Source organism: Maylandia zebra, linkage group LG9, assembly GCF_041146795.1.
Source record: "Maylandia zebra isolate NMK-2024a linkage group LG9, Mzebra_GT3a, whole genome shotgun sequence".
Lineage (NCBI taxonomy): Eukaryota > Metazoa > Chordata > Actinopteri > Cichliformes > Cichlidae > Maylandia > Maylandia zebra.
Genome location: NC_135175.1, coordinates 23,445,433 through 23,466,660, shown reverse-complemented (window position 1 = coordinate 23,466,660; position 21,228 = coordinate 23,445,433). Strand labels below are relative to the sequence as shown.

The following is a 21,228-nucleotide window of genomic DNA, read 5'->3' as shown; positions in this document are numbered from 1 at the left end:
TACTTACAGGAGGGACACGCAGGCGAGACAGCATCTACGATTATCACCAGTGACCACGAGAGCGACTTACTTCAGTACGATCCTGAATTTGACTGCTTGTAGGGTTTTGTGTGTGTGTGTGACAGAGAGAGAGAATGAATCGATGCACGTCAGACCTCCCTGGTGAGATAACCATTAGCGCTGGCCTCACTGGGGGGATGTGACACGAGTTGTCAAATGGCACTGTGCGGCACGTAGCAGACGGCATGTGTGAAAATGTGTCCATTTACGCAGAGTTCAAGTAAAGGAAAACGGCATGTGCCAAAGTCAGGCTTTCCTTCAAAGAAAAGGTAAAGGTTTCATCCTCTGAGCGTCAGGGGAATACTCTTGTTTGGGTGAGTATGGGTTTAGATAGGGCTGACAGGTGTGTAACCAGGGTGTCTTGTATGAAAAAGCATGAACAGGTCTCTCTTCCAATCCACCAGAGACCAAGACAGATATGATTGCCGACTTAATGTAGGGACTGATTTTCTGGGGATTAACTTCAGGAGCCACTATTCATTTCTTACCAGTAATAAAACCCACACACCGACAGTCGTAATAAAAGTCTCCCACCTTGCATTACTTCTGCATCTGTCGTGCATTGCTGCAACAGCAAGCCACTGCAGAAAGAATGAGTTAATCTGCTCAAAACTGAATCAGAATCCTGCAAGTTAGAAAAATTTACCTCGCGGGCCATGAGCATTTGCATGCCCTCTCGCAGGGAGGAGAGAAAACAGCGTCTGGGTTCTGAATAATTTTCTGATATTTGCAGATGCAAGTGTGCAGAGAGCACGACGTGAGAAGTGTCAAGCGTATTGTGGCCATGAGAAAAGGGGAAAGCCAAATGCACTCACAGTTTTAGTTTTGCAGCTAATCCTGCTTGGTACAATTACGCATTTAAGAGTTTTTGGGGGATGCTGTAAAATTGTCGAGTCAATCGGAGTGTGTTCTGCTTCAGGTTTCATCCCCGCGGGGCCCGTCTGGTTGGCCCTGCTTTTTTTGGGGGGTGGGGGGGGAGATGTGGTGGCGTCCGATGTGGCCACAGACCCAGGCTGGACAGCAAGCTCGTTTTTGTTCTCCCCTTCACATTGCCAACTCCAGCTGTCACACTGAGGGACAATAGAGGAGAGGAGGGGGTGCTCTCTGAATGGAAAAAATAAACTGGAGAGCGCCCCGTCACACAGCCCCCCTCCCCACGACTCGTCATCTGCATTTGACAGGACCCCCGTTCTCCTCTCTTCACCGCCCCTTTTCTTTTGCTTTCTCCTTTTCTCTGCTTGTGCTCTCCATAATCCCCCTTTCTCTCTCGCTCTCTCTCTCCCTGCTAAGTGCAGCTGTTACTCTCCATTGGATTTTTTTTTTTCAGACTGATTGCTAATTAGGATAGCATTTTATTGAGTTTTATCCTTAAAACTTGTTAAACTTGCAATTTCCACCTCCTTTTCACTTCATTTTGGCAGCACTGGGAAGGAAGCGGAGAAAAGACTCAGCCAATTATAAGCAATTTTACTTTAGGTTGAGGTTTGGGGTTTTTTTTTTTCCAGAATGCACCCAATCTATCTCCGATGCAGCATTCATATAGTTTACAACTACTGTACGGTGTGGTAGCCTCCAATAATAGCGCTCACTTCAGCTTTAAATGCAAAAGCCTACTTTGAAGAATAAACTACCCCATCTCCCTTATTCTGCTCACATAACTGAATCCCTGGGAGAGGGAGCAGAGGAAAAGCAGAGCCTGAGAAAACAGCAATTCACACACCAAACACAGAGACCCCTAGTAGCTCAACAAATGAGTGACTAGCCCTATGTCCATTCATATCGCCCCTCGGCCCGCAAGCCTATTAGCCAGGCATCGCTCCTTGAACATTCACTGTCGACAACATGTGGAGGCATCGCTATAGCAACCAGTGGATATGACATGTGCAATGGACGGGGACTCCTGAGCGGCTGAATATAAGGAGGGGCTCAGCCTTAACTAAATGATCGCAAAAAAAAAAAAAAAAACCCAACCCCACCACCTCCCCATCTCTTTTCATTGGCACAGAGGCGCTGAAAGGACTCACTAGTGGGGCTTCTGCACATTCTTCCGAGGCTCGGAAAATCAGGCGGGCATATCCCACATTCTTCTCCCTTTTCTTATTCTCTTCGACTCTCCCTTTTTTGCCCCCTTCTCTTTTTTTTCTTCATCTACGTCTTTTGTTGGCGCTGGGGAGGGGGCACGCATGGGACCATCGCAGGGGAACTTTTGGAGAAGCGGACTGAGTGGGCGGCCGGGACGCGCAAACGCTTCTTGGAGCTGCGGCGAGCGTCAGTGGTTATCCGTGCTCTCTGGAATACAAGACGCAGCATCAGCTTCCGTTTACTGCGAAATGTGCGCTCTGCCCGGCGACATGGATTTGGGTAATTATCTCCTGGCTTGAAAACGCGTGTGTCTGTTTTGTGCTGTAATCAGTGTGCAAGTTTTAACGGTTAAAGAGAGAGAGAAGGATTGGCTTTGGGAAAAAAAATAACAAAAGAAAAAAAAAACTTGCGAACAATCACGGTGAAAGCCCGTGAGCGAAAATGTTTTTTCATCGAGATGCAGAATAATTTAGGAGCTCTGGTTTCAGTCTGAGCACATTTAATTTCGCTCCTTCTGCGCGATAGTTTGCTGAAGACCGAATCACGAAAAGCTGATGGCATAAATGTGATCGAGAATCGAAAGCATTTGGCTTCCAGTGTATGAAAAATAAATCTAATCTTACAGAAAGAAAAAAAAAAGATTTAAAAAAATCCTAGGAAGCGGTGTGTTGAGTCTGCTGCTTTGATGGGAGCACATCTGGCTGCAGCGGACAAAGTTTCGAAGCAGGCTCATCTTCTTTGGTGCCGACAGCTCCAACTCTTAAATGTTGAGAATTAGAACTGGTAATTCCCCTCTTTGACTGCTCAAATATTCATTTTTAATCATGTGTTTTGTGACATAAATATCTATTTAATTCCTAGATTTATTTTCATCGTTTAAGTCTAGTTTAGGACTGGCTGACTTAAAAAAAATCACATATATTGTATATATAAATGAATGAATAAAAGTAAGTCTAAAAATTATTTTCAATGTTGCCAAATTTAAACAACATTAGACACTTTTATTTTGGGAGATTTTTTTTCTTTTATTAATCACAGGTTCTCTCATGAATACAGCTTACATGGAGCTGATTTCATACCATTCAAATCTGCAATAGTAGCTGCAACTTCAAAAAGAAAAGACTTTGATTTAAGGTCTGGCGTTGTGGTGTTTGGAAGGATTTTCCTCTCGTACTTCTTAAAGGTATTGTGGCGTGAGTGAATGGATGGCCATTTGCCCCGACAGCACCACTCTGCCTGACCTTCCCTTTTATTATGTGAATAATCCAGAGCACCGAAATCCATCTGCCCCTTGTCTCCTCTCAGATTGGCTAATTCACCACACCAGACAGGGGCGATGTGAGCAGAGAGGAGAGCAGAGGGAGAGAGCCTGTTAGAGGCAGAGTTATAACCAGAGATAGGAATGGTGTTAAAATCATTTGTGTGTGTGTGTGTGTGTGTTCAAGAGATTTAACAAATACATTTCCAAAAAGATATAAAAAAAAACTAAGCTGATGATTTATTCTGTGATGCTTCAACCAGGTGATATTTTTTATTAAATGCACATAAAACAAAAGGGGGTAAAATTCTAAATGTGATAGCTTGTGATTTTTTTTAAAAGAATAATCTCGGTTAAAAATATTCATTTAGTTATGAGGGAAATCTTGATGCAATTTTTAGTTGAACCAGACTCCAATCATGGGGTGAAAAATTAATACAAAATGTAATTTATAAAAAGCTGAAAAAAAGCTGAGGAACAAAACTCAAAAGGTAATTCTTCGCGGCACTTTTCCTCCTTTTCCCCCCCTTTTCTGTCTCTCTTCTAGTTTCCTTCCAGTTCGATTGCCATCTTCAAACACTCTTTTAAGATCACACTGCATTTCAAGTCTGTTCGCTCCCAAACATTTTTATTCATTTCAAGCTGACCAGGTAAATCGTTTTCGAGAATAAGCCACGTATTACGAAGGGCCACGTCCGTGATGAACTTTATAATAAATGTTAATTTATTTTTTTTCGAAATAAAAGATAGAGTTGTATTATTGTGCTACTGCTGGAAATCGGTTGAGGCAGATCTGAATCAGTAGGCACTTTGATTTCAGAGGCTTGAATCAGTGTAGCATCCTATGGTGCCAGATATGCTGGATGCAAAGTGGAAGGAGGCTTTTTAAGCTTCGATATTTTTATTTTTTGTGTGCGTGTTTATGTTAGAATGCATCTAGCAAATGAAAATAGTTTTCATTTCTAAAACATTGCTGCTGTCCGTGTATTCATTTCAATCACTAAAAACGAGAGACAATTCACTGGATGGAGGCCATTTCTCCCCTCTCTAACCGTATATGAGCCTCTTCAAACCTTTCGGTTGTTGTCCAACCTCTTAATGCTTGATTGAAACTACATGCTCGAGTCACCGCAATTGCAATCAACAGCAACTGTCGTCAGGCCCAACACAGTAATCGAAAAGACCCGGGCATCGGCACAACAGCTAAAACACTGGCAATTACGAGCCACAAGGTCAAACCGCATTGTTACTGGTGTGAGGTGAAGTGTCTTGTTTTGAAAATGGTATAACAAGATGTAGTCATCCTTCAGCCAGCCCATTAGACCCCTCAGGCTAAATGTCAGAGCACGACTGGCTGCTTTTTTTATTTCTTTTTTTTTTTTGGGGGGGGTGGATTTGATTCATTCCACCCATCAATCTTTCAATATTGCATGCAGACAATTAGGAGCCTGCTGATGTATTCGTGCACTGTTATTGATATTGCCCTTTTGCAGATGCATAGCTATTGGCATGTGTGCAGCTGGTAAAATTTGATCAAAATCTGCAGAGATCTGGCTTTTACAGAAACGCCATGTTTTTACGTCAATCTCAGAGGACAGTGAGGATGATTTATGTGAGGCAAATTGTGCTGGGCCAAATTGCACCCCTCTGTTTTGCAGAGCTCAAAGCAAAGACAAATTGACAGGATGCCTATGCAATCAGCACAGGCAGTCTTATTAGCAGCTACATTTTAGGTATCTTTAATTATCCGTCTGCATTATTGCTCCTAATTATCACTGTTATGCTCTCAAAATATGTATCAGCGAGGCCTACAGGGGATTTATTGTTATAGTAAATGGCCACAAGTGGACCAATTATCAACACATAGGGCCTATTCTTTAACCTACACTGATAAAAATCTCTTAGATGATGTTACACCACATTAAACCTGGTCTGCTGTAGAAACTACTGTCTAAATTAACATGCAGCGTTGGTGTGAATCTTTGAAAAGCTTTTTTTTTTTTCTTGTTTTTTACTGAACTGGTGATAGTAGTGTATGTGTGAGGGTCCAGTCTGCGCCGCCTGTGTCTCCCCAGTCCTGGTAGCCATTAGCTGTGCAGCTTGGGCCAGGGCCTAATCCAGCCAAACTCAGGACCAGAGGAGCTAATTAAGCAACAGCTTTTAGTATCCAGGCCTCCTGAAGCTGCACAGTGCCAGCCCGTGCCATGCCAGCACTAAATGGGGTTGTAAATATCTATAGTGGGGCACAGTGAGGAGACAGGACTGGACAGGGGCTTGTAATAGGGGTTGACTGAGTCCGAATGCATATTATCAAGCCAGAGTTAGAGCTCTCTAATGAGAATGGCCAGTCAGACAGTGGCAGTGGGTGGAAGGAAAGAGTGGGAGAGGAAGTGGAGGTAAGGTGACAAGGCACTTGCGTCACTTCTGCATCCACATTTTTTCCCCAACACAAGCCTTCAGGTGAAAATTGATGCACTGCAGACTTGATATGGAGGTTGCTGTAAATCAAAAGCGACTGCATCAGTCTGGGAAAAAGACAGACTGGCATCATTTACCGCTCTTGACAGCGTTTTTCTCTCTCTGTTTGTGTGCGTGTCCTCCAGAGGGGCAGCCTGACCCAGATCCCCGTGGTGAAGGAGACCAGGGTGGAGTCGGGCCAGTTCCTGCTGCTCTCCGTCCTCTGCATGCTCTTCATCCTGGTGGCCGTGGCAGTGTCGGCCACTTTCTTCTGCGTGCGCCAGCGCTCGCACCTACACATGAAGGAGAAGCTAGCCAGTCTGGGGACTGACACCAGTACTGATGCCACTGCAACCTATCAGGTAAGACCAGCCTCCTTGCTATGAGCCAGTCAGAGGCCGGGATTCTTATCCTGTGCTTTGCTATTGGAGGGAAGCACCCTCTGTTCAAATACGGCCGATCATCCAATTGGTTTGTGAGAGTTTGTCTGCTCATGTTTGAGTGACTCTTGTTCCACCTGCTTTTCGGGACCATTTTTTGATGCAGCGATTTTGTTGTTTTGTTTTATTTTATGTGCTATTAAATGTTTTAGTAGTTTAACAGGAAAATATTGTCATGTGTATTTAAATCTTTCCTTTTTCTTTGCCAGTAGCATTTTTCCAATAGATATGCTTACCCTTTCATGTGAATTGTGTGTGTCTGCGTAGGAGAAAGGGAGCAGACCGCCACTGTGACCTATTCCCTCAGTTCCTCCAGGGCAACAGGCAGCCTGGGCTGTATTGATTTTCAGAGTTGGGGCTCAGCTGTGCCCAGCGTGGCACTCAGAACACATTTATCTGCATGTCACGTTAACATTTTCAATATTTTATCAGGTTTTCACGAGGCTGATTTCCAAAGGCTGAGGTGTTATGGTGATGACCATTAAAAAAGATATCAAATAAAAAAATATTCAAATTAAGAATAGATGCAAAAATATTCTTTCTGAAATTCCACTCTTTGATTATCATAAATTAATGAAAATCGGTGCAAATTTAAGGTGAAATCCGGTACCTGTTCGTCCTTTGCTAGCCACTCTGCTGTCTTGTGGGTGTGTACTCTATGCTTGACATACAGAGTTGTTTGGGGAGAGCTGTCTGCAGTGGGAGGGTGTTATTGTAAAATGGCAGCACGGACTGTAGATTTTGTTTCCCCTTGGCCCTGTTTTCATTCTGATTAGTTGTCTGAAAGAAGGGGGTAACGGGGAGAGTGTAATCTCACGACCTGTGCTTCTCCCTGGGCTCCGTGTGTCTCTCTCCTCTGGCACTAACTGCATCCCACTCCCTTCTTATGGGACCATTTCTCAGCGCTGGTACAGCACAGGGCTTTGCAGAGATGTTGAGAAGTAGGATGAATTATGAGGTGGACCTGGACTGTGCCCTGGGGCCAAGGCCCAGGGCACTGCTTCATGCCTCTAATCATTAAAGTCCGATGGCAGAAAAGCTGATCCAAGACCAGAGCTTAGAGAGGCCTGTGCTCCAGAGGGAAATATCGCTATGATTCATCATGAGATAGCATGTGCTTTCACGAGGCATTTTCACTGGCCCGCCTGCCCTGACTGTTATTAATTGAGTATGGAAATGAATTCTGTGGAGCTGACTGCTTTGCCTCCCAAATTTAAACACGGTGGGGCTTACAGATTATAAATTTAACGTGGAAATATCCAGTGAAGCCACACCTTATTGTGGGGAAGCAGATGTAATATGTAAGCTTGCATAAATTCAGCAGATTTTCTTTCTAATATATATATTTATATATTTTTTTATTATGCTTCAGCGCTGTCAACATGCATGGCCAGAGGCGTTATCATTTCTCGTTGCCCATTTATTCATACATCTTTTTTTGGGTGAACACAATAGCTCAGGAACGCTCTTGGCGAATTTCTTCAAATTTGATAAACTATCATCGGAGTGTTTTGAGTGAGATAGAGCGTCGTCACGGGGTGGAGTTTCATTACATGTGGCGCAAACGTGCGGTAGAGGGTGAAGTTGTGAGAGTTTGATGGTCGTATGTCAAAGATCAAGGTTACATCACAAGAGACTTTTAGGGACAGAATTTCACACAAATGTCTAACAAATACATAATGCAGCAACATTTTATAACCAGCCAGGTTTTCCAGCCATAACTCGGGAAAAGGAGGAAGAGACTGTGACTGTATTTCTGGAATTTACTGATGCAGAATTGATCTTTGGCATCCACCTTTAAAAGTCTTCCATGGGTCTAAACAGGCATGAATATAAACTCCAATGTAACTTGTTGGCCGAGGTATACAACCCTGTGCTGGTCATTTTAGTAGTTAATGCTCAGTCTTGAACTGTTTAACCCCCTGAGGTCTAAGTAACCAATAGTGATGGTCCTAACCATCAGAATATGTCATTTTAGAAAACAAAATAAGGGAAATAACACGAATAATTGTTATTATTATAATAATTATTCTAACTGACATGCATTAAAACTCATTTAATTGAATTTTGTCACTATAACATCAGGGTACAGTTAGGCTAAGTGTTGGGGGCTAGGATGACAAATTAGATCTCAGAGGGTTAATCCTCTGTCTCTGCACTGAGGCATGATGGGAGAAAAACTGACTCATTAAGACTACAAAGATGTGTGGTCTTAATAGAAGTGGCTTCCTAAGCGACAGGAAATGTTTATTCATTTATTTTGCAATAGTGGAACTTCATTTTGTATCTCCTTTGCTTCTCTGCAAAAAAAAAAAATCCTTTAAAAAAAGATTCTTCTTTTTTAAGTAGAGCACTTTTTGCTGTGCAGTTTGAGTTCACCGTGTGGATGTGGGGTGATTATGCTGTGAAAGATCCATTCTTTAGCGTTGAAGGGAGTTGTTTGTGTGGCAGCAAGGTGTGACATACTGAATTTATTCTGTAAGGGTTCCTCAACCATGTATTTTTGACATAATTAGTATAAGCTCCATAATCCACGAGGATAAGCCATTAATCTACAGTTAAGTGAGGACAGATCAACTCAGCCGAGATGCAGGATTTCACAAGGTGCATTTACAGAAACCAGCCCCTCACAGCAAGGATAAGCACATAAAGCTATTGTTACGTGCATGAAAAGAAGATAAATGCACAAGAGCTTGCAAAGAGGAAGAACTGCGCTCTTCATTATCCACTTCTTCACCATCGTCGTCTCCTGTAATCCCCAGGAGTTGTGTCGTCAGCGGATGGCGATACGAACATCGGAGCGCGTCGAGCGGCCGGAGACGTTGCGCCACTCTCGGCTCAACAGCGTGTCATCTCAGTTCAGCGATGGCCCCGCAGCCAGCCCGTCGACCCGCAGCAGCACCTCCTCCTGGTGTGAAGAGCCAGTCCCATCCAACATGGACATCTCCACTGGTCACATGATACTGGTAAGAAGCTTTGCCTTGACTCCAGAAATAATTTAAGTAATGATTCATGAGGTGGAAAAAGGGGGTAAAGAAGGAGATGAGTTATTAAATGGAGGTTGGCTGGTAACATGGCTTGTTGTCCAGCCCTCAGAGAGCATTTGTGGTTCTTAGCGTCTGACTGTTTCAACTGAACAAGCACAAACATCCCTTCATGTCTCATAAATATGCACTTAACCTGCCAGGGTGGGTTTAGTCGAGTGTGTGAGACTCCTAAGCTATGTAAGTAGGGTCAGCTTTCAGTAGACAGTCACAAGTCTACATCAGACATTCCCAGCCTTTGGTACTGCACTTCACCAGAGGATGGTGAGTGTTGAGTTACTACATTAATCATAAAAGTACAAATCAGGATATCCATAAAGCACGAAAAAGATGGCATCCACAAATACCTGCTCCAACAGTGCACGCGGGATGTCTTTAATGAGATCTGAGTGATCGTTTAGTAATGTCTGTCTAATGAAATAACTGTGATCAAATGCAGAACGCAGACTGTTGTGAAAACTAGCAAGAGAACTTGAGAGGTGAAAATTGTTAGCTGAGAGTGATGGTTTCAGGCTGCAGTTCTCAAGTTTTTCCTGGCATACCCCACTTCAGAAGGACGTTCACACGCACACCCCACAGTTTTTAACAGTCATAAAAAATAAAAAGGATCCAAGCTGAAAGTGCAATAGCATCAGCAAACTCTATCCACCTGTTTCTGTCCCTCACCACAGTTTGAGAGCCAGTGGGTTAGGGTTAGTGGTACCTAATGAATGCTTGGGAAAATACTGTTACGGGTCATTAAATAGACAAATCGACAGCTAATAGTGGTGGGAAGAAGTCCGATGATATTTTCAAGTAAATAAATACGTTGACACTAAAGAAATTGTTTAAAATTCTTTGAAAGAACAACAAAAATGAGTGATCAGTGACTGAAATATCTACTTTTATATAATTAATAGGTTTAAAAATCTAATTTTAATGTTAAAAAATGAACACTGACTCAAGTACCTTATGATGTCATATGTATGTGATTCTGCGATACTCGATAAATGGCCATAAAATCATTTACGATACATCGCGATATTCGCACAGAAGAGAGAATTTACTCACTGCATTGTGGGATTAATATACAAGTGTTGGCATTGTGTGTTGCTTCAATCGGTTAGCACCCTGATTTGCTTTCTCTGGCTGCCTGCTGCTTCTCAGCTATGCATTTATTGCTGCAAGCCAGTTAAGACCCTTGCACTCATTCGCTTTTTAGCTCCACCTTGAGGAGCCATGAGGTAATGTCTGTTATACGTCACGCCGCTTAGAGTGCCTGCATGGTTAAATGAAGATTGCCAGTGTAATGTATTTTGTACTACACCTAATTTGGAATATTCTGGCATACTGGAGCCAATCCAGTATAGAAAAATGTTTGCTGTCACTTCCTTTTATTTGTTTGATGAATTTGTATGCTAGTGTCTGATTTTAAGACGTCCTGTATGAATACCAACAGCTTTATTTCTCTCTGTTTATCTGTCTGGATGGTGTTTTTCATCCCTCTCTCACCTCATTCCCTTCAGAAACCTGTTATCTTTGTTTTTGTTTTTTTCATTACTCTTCCTGCTGTTTTCTCCCTCCTGCTTTTATCTCGGCTCTGGCGTCTTTATATTTTTTTTTCTCCTCCTCCTCCAACTTTTTCTTCCTACTTCTGTCTCATTTTCCCTCTTCATCATTCCGTCCTGGTTCTCTCTCCTCTCTGTCATTTTCATCTCTTACCGCCTCCGTTTTCTCTTACCGCCGCAGCAAAATAAGGTAGACAATGTTTCGCGTGATGAGAGCGGCACAAAAGTGAAATATCATTACCCATCTGATTGTCATTTGGATGTTTTAGAAATATTGTTCTTTTTTTTTTTTTTTTCGTTTGATTGAAAAAGCTCTTGGTTGCCAATACTTCCACAAACACACAATGCATGGTTTGATTTTGCACAACTTTTGCTTCATTCATTTGAAACAAGCTTGATAAAAGAGATGGATAGATGCCTTGCAGTGTTTCCATTAATGGAGAGAGCATTCATCACACTGCATGTCTAGCTTTTATATTGGGAGGCTATAATGAATGAGAGTGAATCTGAGTAATGCCTTGTATTGCTGGTAATAGATGGGTTTTGTTGCACTCGTCAAGGCTTGTTTGTGAAGCCTCTTTTGAAAACATTGACAATAGAAAAGCATTTAGCCTTGCAAATAACAAAAGAGCCACTGTGAATCATTTCTAGGAGCTGTTATTATTAGCCCTAGTTTCTTCGCAGCAGCAACGCAAGCGCTTCGCTGTGGAAAGGTAAAACACTCTGGGGCCTTTACTTCTCTTTCATGGCCGTGATTGACATGGAGATGTCCTATAGGGGCCTCTTCTTTAAAATTCCTCCACCATCTCACATGAAACCATGTGTGAGATTGCCTTGTTATCACTGATCTCAGACCTATATTTTCCGATCTCTGCTCTCCTCTCATCTCGCCGCTCCCGCTCTTTGGAGCTCACACCGTGTGGAGAAGGATGATGAATACCCAGCTTTCCAAAGCACACATGCTGGGGGTTCTTTTTTTTTCCTTCTTGAGCCCCAAACACCTCACACACACACACACACACACACGCACACACACCACTTCTGCGAGAGTGCCGTCAGGATAAATGAACTACGATGTTGTGTCCCACTGTGTGGCCCACCTTAAGACTTGCATAACGACTTCCAACTTCAAAACCAAAATTGGATGCCTCTGTGTGCTGAGTCATCTGCTGTGCTTTCCAGAGCTTTGGCACACCTCTGGTGTCTTACACTTGTTTTTTTTCTTCTGTTTCAGCTACACTGTGATGCCATAACCTCTACATTTTATGTATGTAAAATAATTAAGAGATGTGTAAAAAGGAAGCATGTGCCACTCTGTGATTCTGCAGCTTTTCAGCACCACGGACAGGGGTTCACAGGCACCAAACTTGTTTTCCGGCCTTGCAAAGCAAAACACCCCTCAGCAGGTTCTCCTGCTGTGCAGGAACAGGGTCAAAATGTTGATGCCGTTGCTGTTGTTGTAGTTTTCCCTTGGCTTAATCACCTCTCTCTTTAAAAAAAAACTGAAAAAAGAAAAAAGAGGGGAAAGAAATCAATAATTAAGTAGCTGGAGGCCCTTTTTCATTATTGTGTTGAGTTGTTATTGTTCATTTTTTTTAAATGATAAATTATTTGCTCAACAGGATAATAGACTCAGGCAAAGGAAAAATAGCCACTGACTTGTGCAACATGTTCTGCCCTCAGCGTTTTTGTGGGGTTTTTTTCTTTGCAATTTTATATTTAGTTGGGGGGGGGGGGGGGGGGGGGGGTGCAATTTGCTGCCTCATTTAAAGCAACACAATGAGTTCTTTTCATGTAGCTAATATTAGTCACACAAATCACAGTACACGTTAATGCTCTTTTTCACGTCTCGCAGCTGTTCGACATATCATAAAGGTCCCTGCACAAACTGTTCCCACCATTGTTTGTTTTAATTTGACAGCAGAGCCTGACAGTAATGTGTTACCTGTTGTGTCTGGCTCCCCTGGTCGTCCCTTCATCCTGATTTCACCCAGCACCCTCTGCTGCTGAGGAGACTGCTTAGGAAGGATTAGACATTGTTTCCCTGACACCCAGGCCTCCCATCCCAGCCCTCTGATTGGCAGACATAATCCCCCCATTCACTAAACCTTCGTTACCCTGTCTCTGGAATACGCCGTGGTCCACTGCCTCCTCCTAGAAGCAGGAGGCCTCGATAAGGGCCTGCTGGCTGTATTGCATTAAGTTGCGAAAATATGAATTTGGAATGCAATCGATTCAGGGCATCGTTTGAATAGAATGGGATGCAATTCAGAGTGGATATATCAAGTACATGGAGATGTAATATTGGTAGGGGAGGTGGAATGCTGTCAGGCTGGCAAGCAGAGAGTACTTGTACAGGGTGACAAGAGCATAGTGGTGACAGGCTCTGTCAAGTGGCCATAATGGCATGCTGTCATTTTCCTGGGAAGACAGCGCTGTATATGTGTATATGTGTGTGTGTGTGTTCTAGGCGATGCACATCTCAGCACATGCAAATATACATGTGTTAGAACTGACTTTTTTTAATAATTGAATTTTTTTGCATGCATAAAACAGCAGATTCAGACTGGGAAGTAGAAGAGTAGAAATTTACTGCAGTATTTTAGGACGATCACTTCTTGTCATTAATGGGTTCAGATAGGGCATACTGTGCCACCGTTTTCTCTCATTTTTTTTTATTGTTCTCAGCCTGGTCGTGTGTAACACCTTTTGCTTCTGTGGCCAACAATAAACTCTGATTTCCATTGTGTGCAGGATTTGTAATTTTCTTTTAAGCGCTAATATCCTTCTCAGGCATGCAGAGGACTTCTGAATTCATCACCAGAATAATTGGCTATTGTGTTTTTGGACAAGCTTATTTGTGATTATCATCTATGAATATATATATATTAATGTATACTATGCTGCAAAGACTTGGATTCTCGATGACAGGCAGAAGTGAATAAGTCGGATTTGTGACAATGGAGCGTCGCCTCTCTGCTCGGCCTACCTATACTGCTTTTAATACGGGATGAAAACCCGGCACATCTGGGTATCACTTTCATTGTATTAGCCAGCTGATCCCTGACATCAGTTTATGAGTCTGTAATCTTCTGTCTCACACAATAGCGGACTAAACCATTTAACCCCGCCGAGAGGGGAGCCATGATACAGGAGAGAAAGTGCAACACTGTGCTATGCTAAAAAAGACTCTTCTTGCCAGCTACAGCCTCTAAGCTCCCTAAGACTTGCCCTGGTTTGGGTGAATACATACACACACACGCACATACAGAGGCCTATACCCCTCCCCCTTCTCTTTTTCCATCTTTGTCTCTCTAGCGAATTCAATTTTGTCTTCTCCAAGCGACAGCTTAAATGCAGACAATCTTATCAGCGGCTGTGCAAGCAGTGAGGGACGTGATTGAAACACCCCTGAAGTATTTCCAATGCAGACGAACCTTTCAGGGAGTCTTAATTGTGTGTGTTTTTTGTTTCTTCTCGGTCAAACACACAAACACACAAAGATGCCAGCATTAGCACACCTTCCCCACCTAGATCTTCAGCAGCCTCCTCTTCATTTAGCTGCCGTGCTGTACAGCAGCTTAGAATAATAATGCGACATGACAGCTGATCAATGCTTGAAGGAGGATGCTGTTGTTTAAGGTTTAGTGTTTTTGCTCTAGTTTATTTATGGGTTAGAAAATACAATGAAGCATTAACATCGAGCATTAACCAGAAACCTCCAGTGAGGTAAAGGTGAAGTGGGGTTTTTTTTTTTTGTTATTTTTACTTAATTAAACCAAATTCAGTGCAAAAACAAATCAGATTTCTTTGTTGCAGCCATATCTCGAGCTGAACTCTTGCACGGTTCTGGCTTGTCGTTTGAAGTGGTGGCTGAGGTGGTGTCTGTTTTCCTCTAGTCATACATGGAGGACCACTTGAAGAACAAGAACCGTCTGGAGCGTGAGTGGGAGGCGCTGTGCTCCTACCAGGCAGAGCCCAGCGCCTGCAGCGTGGGCCAAGGCGAGCAGAACTCCAAGAGGAACCGCTCTGACGCCGTGGTCGCATGTGAGTCCATTCAGGTTGTTTGGTTTGTTTGTTTTTTGTCTGCTTTAGTGTTTTTTTCTGCAGGAATGTTAGTACGATCCTTAAGTCTGGAACAGTCCAGGCAGGGTCATGTAGCTTCATAAATGTTGTTGATGTATTTGTGAACAGATGCTCCAAAGAGGAACATAAAACCATTTGGGTAAACATGCCAAAACAACACTGTGGAAAATATGCTTCAAACATGAACAAATAATTAGTAATTAGTAATCTAGCCAAAGAGCGATATTTAAACTGTTTTTTCCAGAAACCCCATAAGTGTCTGTCAGTGTAGTGAGAGGAGACTCCCTGCTGCATCTCTCGCATCCTCTCGATTAAAGCCAAAGAGGATTTTCAATGGGGACAAATGCATACCTGTTTGAGAGTCACCGAATATCAAAGTTAAAAGTTGTACTGGGACTGGGCATCTCCAAAAAATTTGGATGAAGTGATGTTTTTATGATTTTAAAGCAGTTTGAATGTGACTATAACTGCTTTCTTGGCTAATTCTTGCAAGTGTATCCAAAGGACGCATCAAAACCATCCAAAGGTTGAAATGAACATTGATCCCTTGTAATTAAAGTATTATTACTAGCTAGCGTTACCATGAAGGACAAAAACATTATTTCATGAGAATGTTTTGCTTTATTTCAGCCCACCACTACATTTTAGCATTAGTTCACACATTTTAAAGAAGAGAGAGACGCAATAACACGACAAAAGGTTTGTTAGGCAGAGCTGAGAATTTCTCATTAGTGGAGAAATTCCACTCACTGAACTGTGATTTTCAGTTAGTTCAGAATGAACTGGGACCCAAAAACGTAACACTGGAGGGTGAATAAGTCTTTCTTTAAAGCCGAGCTGCTCTGCTTACTTTTTAAACTCTAGATTTTTTGGATGATTCACAGTTCAAAATGAATATTAAGTATTATCTTATGCGGTGCTTTGATGCAGCATCTCAGTCTGCAACAAGTCATTTTAGCTCCTTTCGCTTTAAGCCAGCTTTCTTCTGATTGGCTGCACCTCACAAATAACCTCTGTTCACAGCTGTGTGTGCCTTAGATGACCATATTAGGGATATCCTCTCTCTTTGAAAACATAGGCTCCAAGACTAGAAAAAAAATGCTCAGAGCAGTCTGAAGTCTGGGCTTCTGGATTAGAGGGGTCACATGCACGTAAAGCGATGTCATTTTTTGAAACTTTGGCCCTTTATAGTATTTGTAACAGTTGTACAAAAGCCTATAATTTTATTGAAGTAAATGTAAATCATGCTTTAAAATGTGACCACCAAATTAAATGAACACAAGCAGACCTGCACCAAAATTTGCTGTAATTCACCCAAATGAAGCTCCTGAGATAAAGGTGAATGGAGCCAAACAGCAAAATTAACTGTTTACGCCTCCTTCTAGACAAACTGAAATTACATTATACTTATGTCTGTTTGTTTATCTTACGTGGGAGCTGAGTTGGCCCATAAGTTGTGAGCAGTGTGCTGATGTATGGCAATTATGGCAGTTAAGGATTTACAGCTCGATGTCCGTCCTTGACAGCACAGTTTTGAAATTCAATTCAATTTTACTTATATAGTGCCAACTCACAACAACATTCACCTCATGGCACTTTATATTTTAAGTTAAAGACCCTACAATAATACAGAGCAAACCGGAGCAAGCACTTGGCGACGGTGGTAAGGAAAAACTCCCTTTTAATAGGAAGAAACCTTTGGAAGAACCAGGCTCGGCCATTTGGTGGTAGGGTAGGAGTGAGGGGAGTGAGACTGGGAAAAAACAGACACACTGTGAAAGAGAGCCAGAGAAACGACAACTACTACGAACACTGGGAATCTCAGTCAAAACAGGAGGTTAACATGTGAATAAGTAGCATCAGTGACGCCTCCTTATTTGAAGAGTGAAATCAGAGCAGTGAAAGTTGTGTCACAGCTCGCTTTGCTGGGATTTCCCAGTTAGTTAAAGTTAATCTATTATGAGTCATATATATTCTAATAATCACCAGAACATAAAACCTGCATGTACACACCCACCATTCAAATGTGATGCTAAACACTGAAAAATCTTCCTGACTTTGACCCAAAATAAGGTTCTGGGTGTGAGAAAGCTTTATTTCTGACACCGTCTTACTTGTTGCACAACTGTCCCATAAATTTCCATTCAGGATTCTCCAAGTGCCTTTTTTAAATATATATATATATATATATATATATATATATATATATATATATATATATATATATATATATATATATATATATATATATATATATATATATATATATATCTGGGAATCTCTCACAAACACCCTCCAGGTGACTTTCTGCCAATTTCAGTGCAGTGGGATAAATAGGAAGGAAACCCACTCTGTAGAGGGCTCAGGGCATAGCAACAGTAGCTATGTATCACACGGTGTCATGCACCAATCAGGATTTAGCTACATTTGAACTGCAATCTGATGACAGGCGGCGTGTTGCTTGGTTACTGTCAAATTTGACCTCACCTGGGCAGGTCTCACGAGCCTAAAGTATTAAACTCTTTTTAAATAACACATAAAGATGTTTTATTTTCCTTGATTTCGCCTTTTTGTTCATAAATATATGAAAATATTTTAAATCATGAACTTTAATTCCAAGCAAATCAAAGTGGGTTCCGGGCCATTACATATACATTATATGACTCTTGCAACAGCTTCACTTGTTTAGGAAAAAAAGAAAAGAAAAAAGAACGAACAGGATTTGAAAGTTCAGAACTCGCACACTTCTTAAGATGAAACAGTTTATTATTATTTCACTTGGAACATTCCTCGGTTAAGGTGAAGCAATCCAGGACTTTAGAACAGCGTGCGTGCGCATGATGAAAGTCTGGTGAAATTGCAGTCCCCGCAGCCATTTCAGCTTCATATTCCTGTGTTGCTGCTCAAAACTCTGTTGTTATTGTGCAGGGAGTAAAAGCGGGGGGAAATATTTACCGATGAATTATGCATCTCCATTACAGATGATCATTCCAGGATCACCTTGAAAGCGGAGAACAACCATAGCAACTCTGATTACATCAATGCCAGTCCAATTGTGAGTATTCTTTATTCATTATGGTTCTAGAGTTTGGCTAATATGTTTTCTCTGAAGCCCCCCCACCCCTTTTTTAGTATCAAGAGCACCTGTTGTGGTTGGATTTTACTCTGAGAGAAAAGTAGTGATTGATCCAAGCCCATTGATCTTTTTTTTAACTTTGTTCTCCATGCTGAGAACCTCAGTGGGTTTCTTGTGTCTTGCTGAATTGCCTTGCTACTTTTACTGCTTTCAAAATGGCTGCTCCCTGGAGATACCCATCTTTCTTTTTCTTTTTTTTCATTCACACTAAAAAGAATTATGCATTTTTTTTGACTAAGCAAAGGTATCCCATACAAATCCAGAAAGATCTGACTACTGGAGAGGGCTATGGTTATATGTTTTTTTTAAATATCTCTCCCCCAAAACATTGCCAGTCATGATTTCCCCCGAGGCTGCTGAAAAGGGATTCCATCAAAGGGAAACAGGAAACTATGCATTTCAAATACAGTGCCAAAATTTCCGAGGAGATAGATGAGGGAGGGGCGGGGTGCACGCAGCTGCGCTAAAAGCCTATTACTCTTCAGAAACAAACAATGGAGACTTTTAGGTGGTCTATTTATTTCTCCATATTCACTAATGGCATATTCATAGAGGTTTTTAGCTTATTTAAACAGCACTGAAGTGCAACGTCTTATAGAATAATGTCGCAATAATGTCGATCAATCAGAGGAAGAAGGTAGGGAAAGATTTTCGATTAAAAAAAGTTCTGCAAGACTGTTTTGGTGCGGCTTAAAGCAGAAATGCAGGCGGATGTTGAAGATGGGTGAAATACAGTAATGGCAGATGCAGTGGTGTGTGGATGAAAGGACAGTAATTACACCACAAAAGGGACCCCTGGCTGAGCCCAGCAAAACTGTGATAATTATGTCTGTCAATGCGGCTTCTTCCTCCTCATTAGCTTCAGGGGCAGCGGCCTACGAGTAAATAATCTGTCGCTTCTTTCTGGGAATCCGGGGTCAGAGAGGCAAAGGGAAGGGGGCGATCTGAGCTCCCTGCGAAGCACCGGGTGACACGCAAACTCGGTGAAAAGCTCGGCTAATGGTTAATGGTTGACCACAAACGGTGCCAGCGCTCCCAGATGTACATCATCATTAGCGCGAGGAATGGTTTGAAGGAATGCGCAGCGGCAAGAAGTGGTCAAAGGCCGCTCGTCTTTGTCTCGTCTGGCCTTTTCTGGCTTTTCCCGATTTCCCGCCTGTTCTCGCTTTTGTTTTCAAACTCAGATGAGCTCGAGCTGGCAGTTAGCTTCTGAGCTCTCAATCTTATATTTTTTAAAAAAGGGATCAAGACACTACAGCGAGGTGTTGAAAGCTGAAGCTTCACAGTGAGCACATATTTGTGCGAGCTATTTTCGAACAAGCTATTTTACTTCAAACCAAAGAGCACTTCTTTGCATTTTTTGCTTTCTTTCGTTGGTTCTTTTTTTTTCTTACTGTAGTCTATCTTCTTGCCACAATGGCAGGGAGACTACAGCTGAAATGCAGGACTTTTCTTTCATGTTAGCGCTTTAGTATTCATGCAGGGATGTCAGCACACAGCTACAGCATGTCTGTGTCCTTGAGATTGGCTAAACGGAGTGCAGGAAATAGCTTTTGACATCACCCTTTTATTTCTGCGGGTGAGATTTGTTTTTTACTTTGTTTTGTTTCAACCAAACCATGTGAGGAATTTAAAAAAGAGACAAAAAGAAAGCGGACATGGCTAATTGACGTGTAACAGCAGGTAATGAATGCAGTTTTTCTTTCACCGATGAGTCCTTTTTATCAACATTTTTCAATTTCAGCCGGTCCGTGTGCGTGCGTTGGCGAGCATGTTCCGCTCCGAGCTTCGTTTCTGCTCCCCAGTGGTTGTTTTCTTACATATACAATGAAAACTGACACCTTGCCTGACATCTTATACAGATAAAAACTATAAATCATAAATAAACATCGACTGTGAATCCCGGGAGAATCTGCTGCGTTAAGCATTTCACTACTCCAAAAAACCAAAATCTCCAAAATAATCATTTACACAACGAATGATTTTCAACAGCTGGCGTCTGACAATGCTGCTTCTGTTGAGGTTGAGTTACATTTACGTCACTGCCTGGGAGTAGATTTAAATAAACAAAACAAAAGTACAAAAAGTACAAAAAATAGATTCCAAACTAATAACAAAGAAGTTGATTTTTCTTAACAATTCAACTAAACTTGCGTGCTTGTTTTTTTTATCAGCTTTTCAAAGCATTAGGAATTAATCCTGTCGTTCAGGATATTAAGCATGAGAGAAGTGTCATGGTAGTATTAGAGCCATGGCGAAATCCTCCATAATTATTTTTCCTTTTAAGGGTGTGTGTCAAGGTCCATGAGCGAGACAAATGAGCTTAAGAAATTTGCAAAGATGTGAAATGAGAAAACTAGATCTTTAACATTTAAGGCCATGTCAAGTGTCCTTGACAATTTGTTCTTCAGCATAAAAAAGGGATTTCATAAAAAAATCAAAACGCCATTAAAGTCGACCCTGTCGCTTGCTGTCACCGTGATGTTCAGCTTGAAGGTGTCTCCCTCTCTCCCAGTTAGATTTAAGGGCGGTGCTGCAAAAAAAAGCACTCAGTTCCATTGGTGGATGTCAGTCAGTGGAAGATTAATTAAGCAATGACTCAATTATACCATCCATTCGCCCGCCTATCCAATTCAGACGATCCCAGCAGGGTAGCTTGATGGGATACACCCTAAATTGGTCACCAGTCTGGGCTAACAGAGAGAAATAGGCCATTCATGCTCACATTTAAACCTTCAGCCAGCTAACCAAGAAGAGGTTCGAACCCAAAACTTTCTTACTTAAGGGAGGCAGTGCTGAGCACCAGCGTCAATTTTGAAAAACTCCTGCACTCTTTAGAAAGTCTGCAACATTTGATATTATTCTGCATGTGCAAAAAATACAGCACTGTTTGAGTCATCTATCGTTATGATGTCAAACATACATTAAGAATGCATTGTTGTGAATCTTTCCCTTCAAAATAAGTCACCATGTTCCCCACTGGTATGCCTGACACGAGAGGTTAACCATAGAAACTTAATTCAGTAAAATCTGATTGCTGATTTTATTTTCATTCAAATCTCAATCACATCCCTCAAACTGTGTCCATCACCCCACCTGGGCATTCAGCGCCCTCGTG

The 21,228-nt window shown here is 41.9% G+C and overlaps 1 protein-coding gene across 1 annotated transcript in view; it reads left to right on the top strand.

The window, feature by feature from the left end:
* Window positions 1–21,228, top strand: part of ptprn2 (protein tyrosine phosphatase receptor type N2) — a 152,425-nt gene that overhangs the window by 117,335 nt on the left and 13,862 nt on the right. Inside the window, exons 12-15 of the mRNA XM_004546830.6 lie at window positions 6,004–6,219; window positions 9,060–9,263; window positions 14,788–14,935; window positions 17,956–18,029. Of these exons, the coding sequence (XP_004546887.1) occupies window positions 6,004–6,219; window positions 9,060–9,263; window positions 14,788–14,935; window positions 17,956–18,029 (642 nt within the window). The remainder of the gene's footprint in view (window positions 1–6,003; window positions 6,220–9,059; window positions 9,264–14,787; window positions 14,936–17,955; window positions 18,030–21,228) is intronic.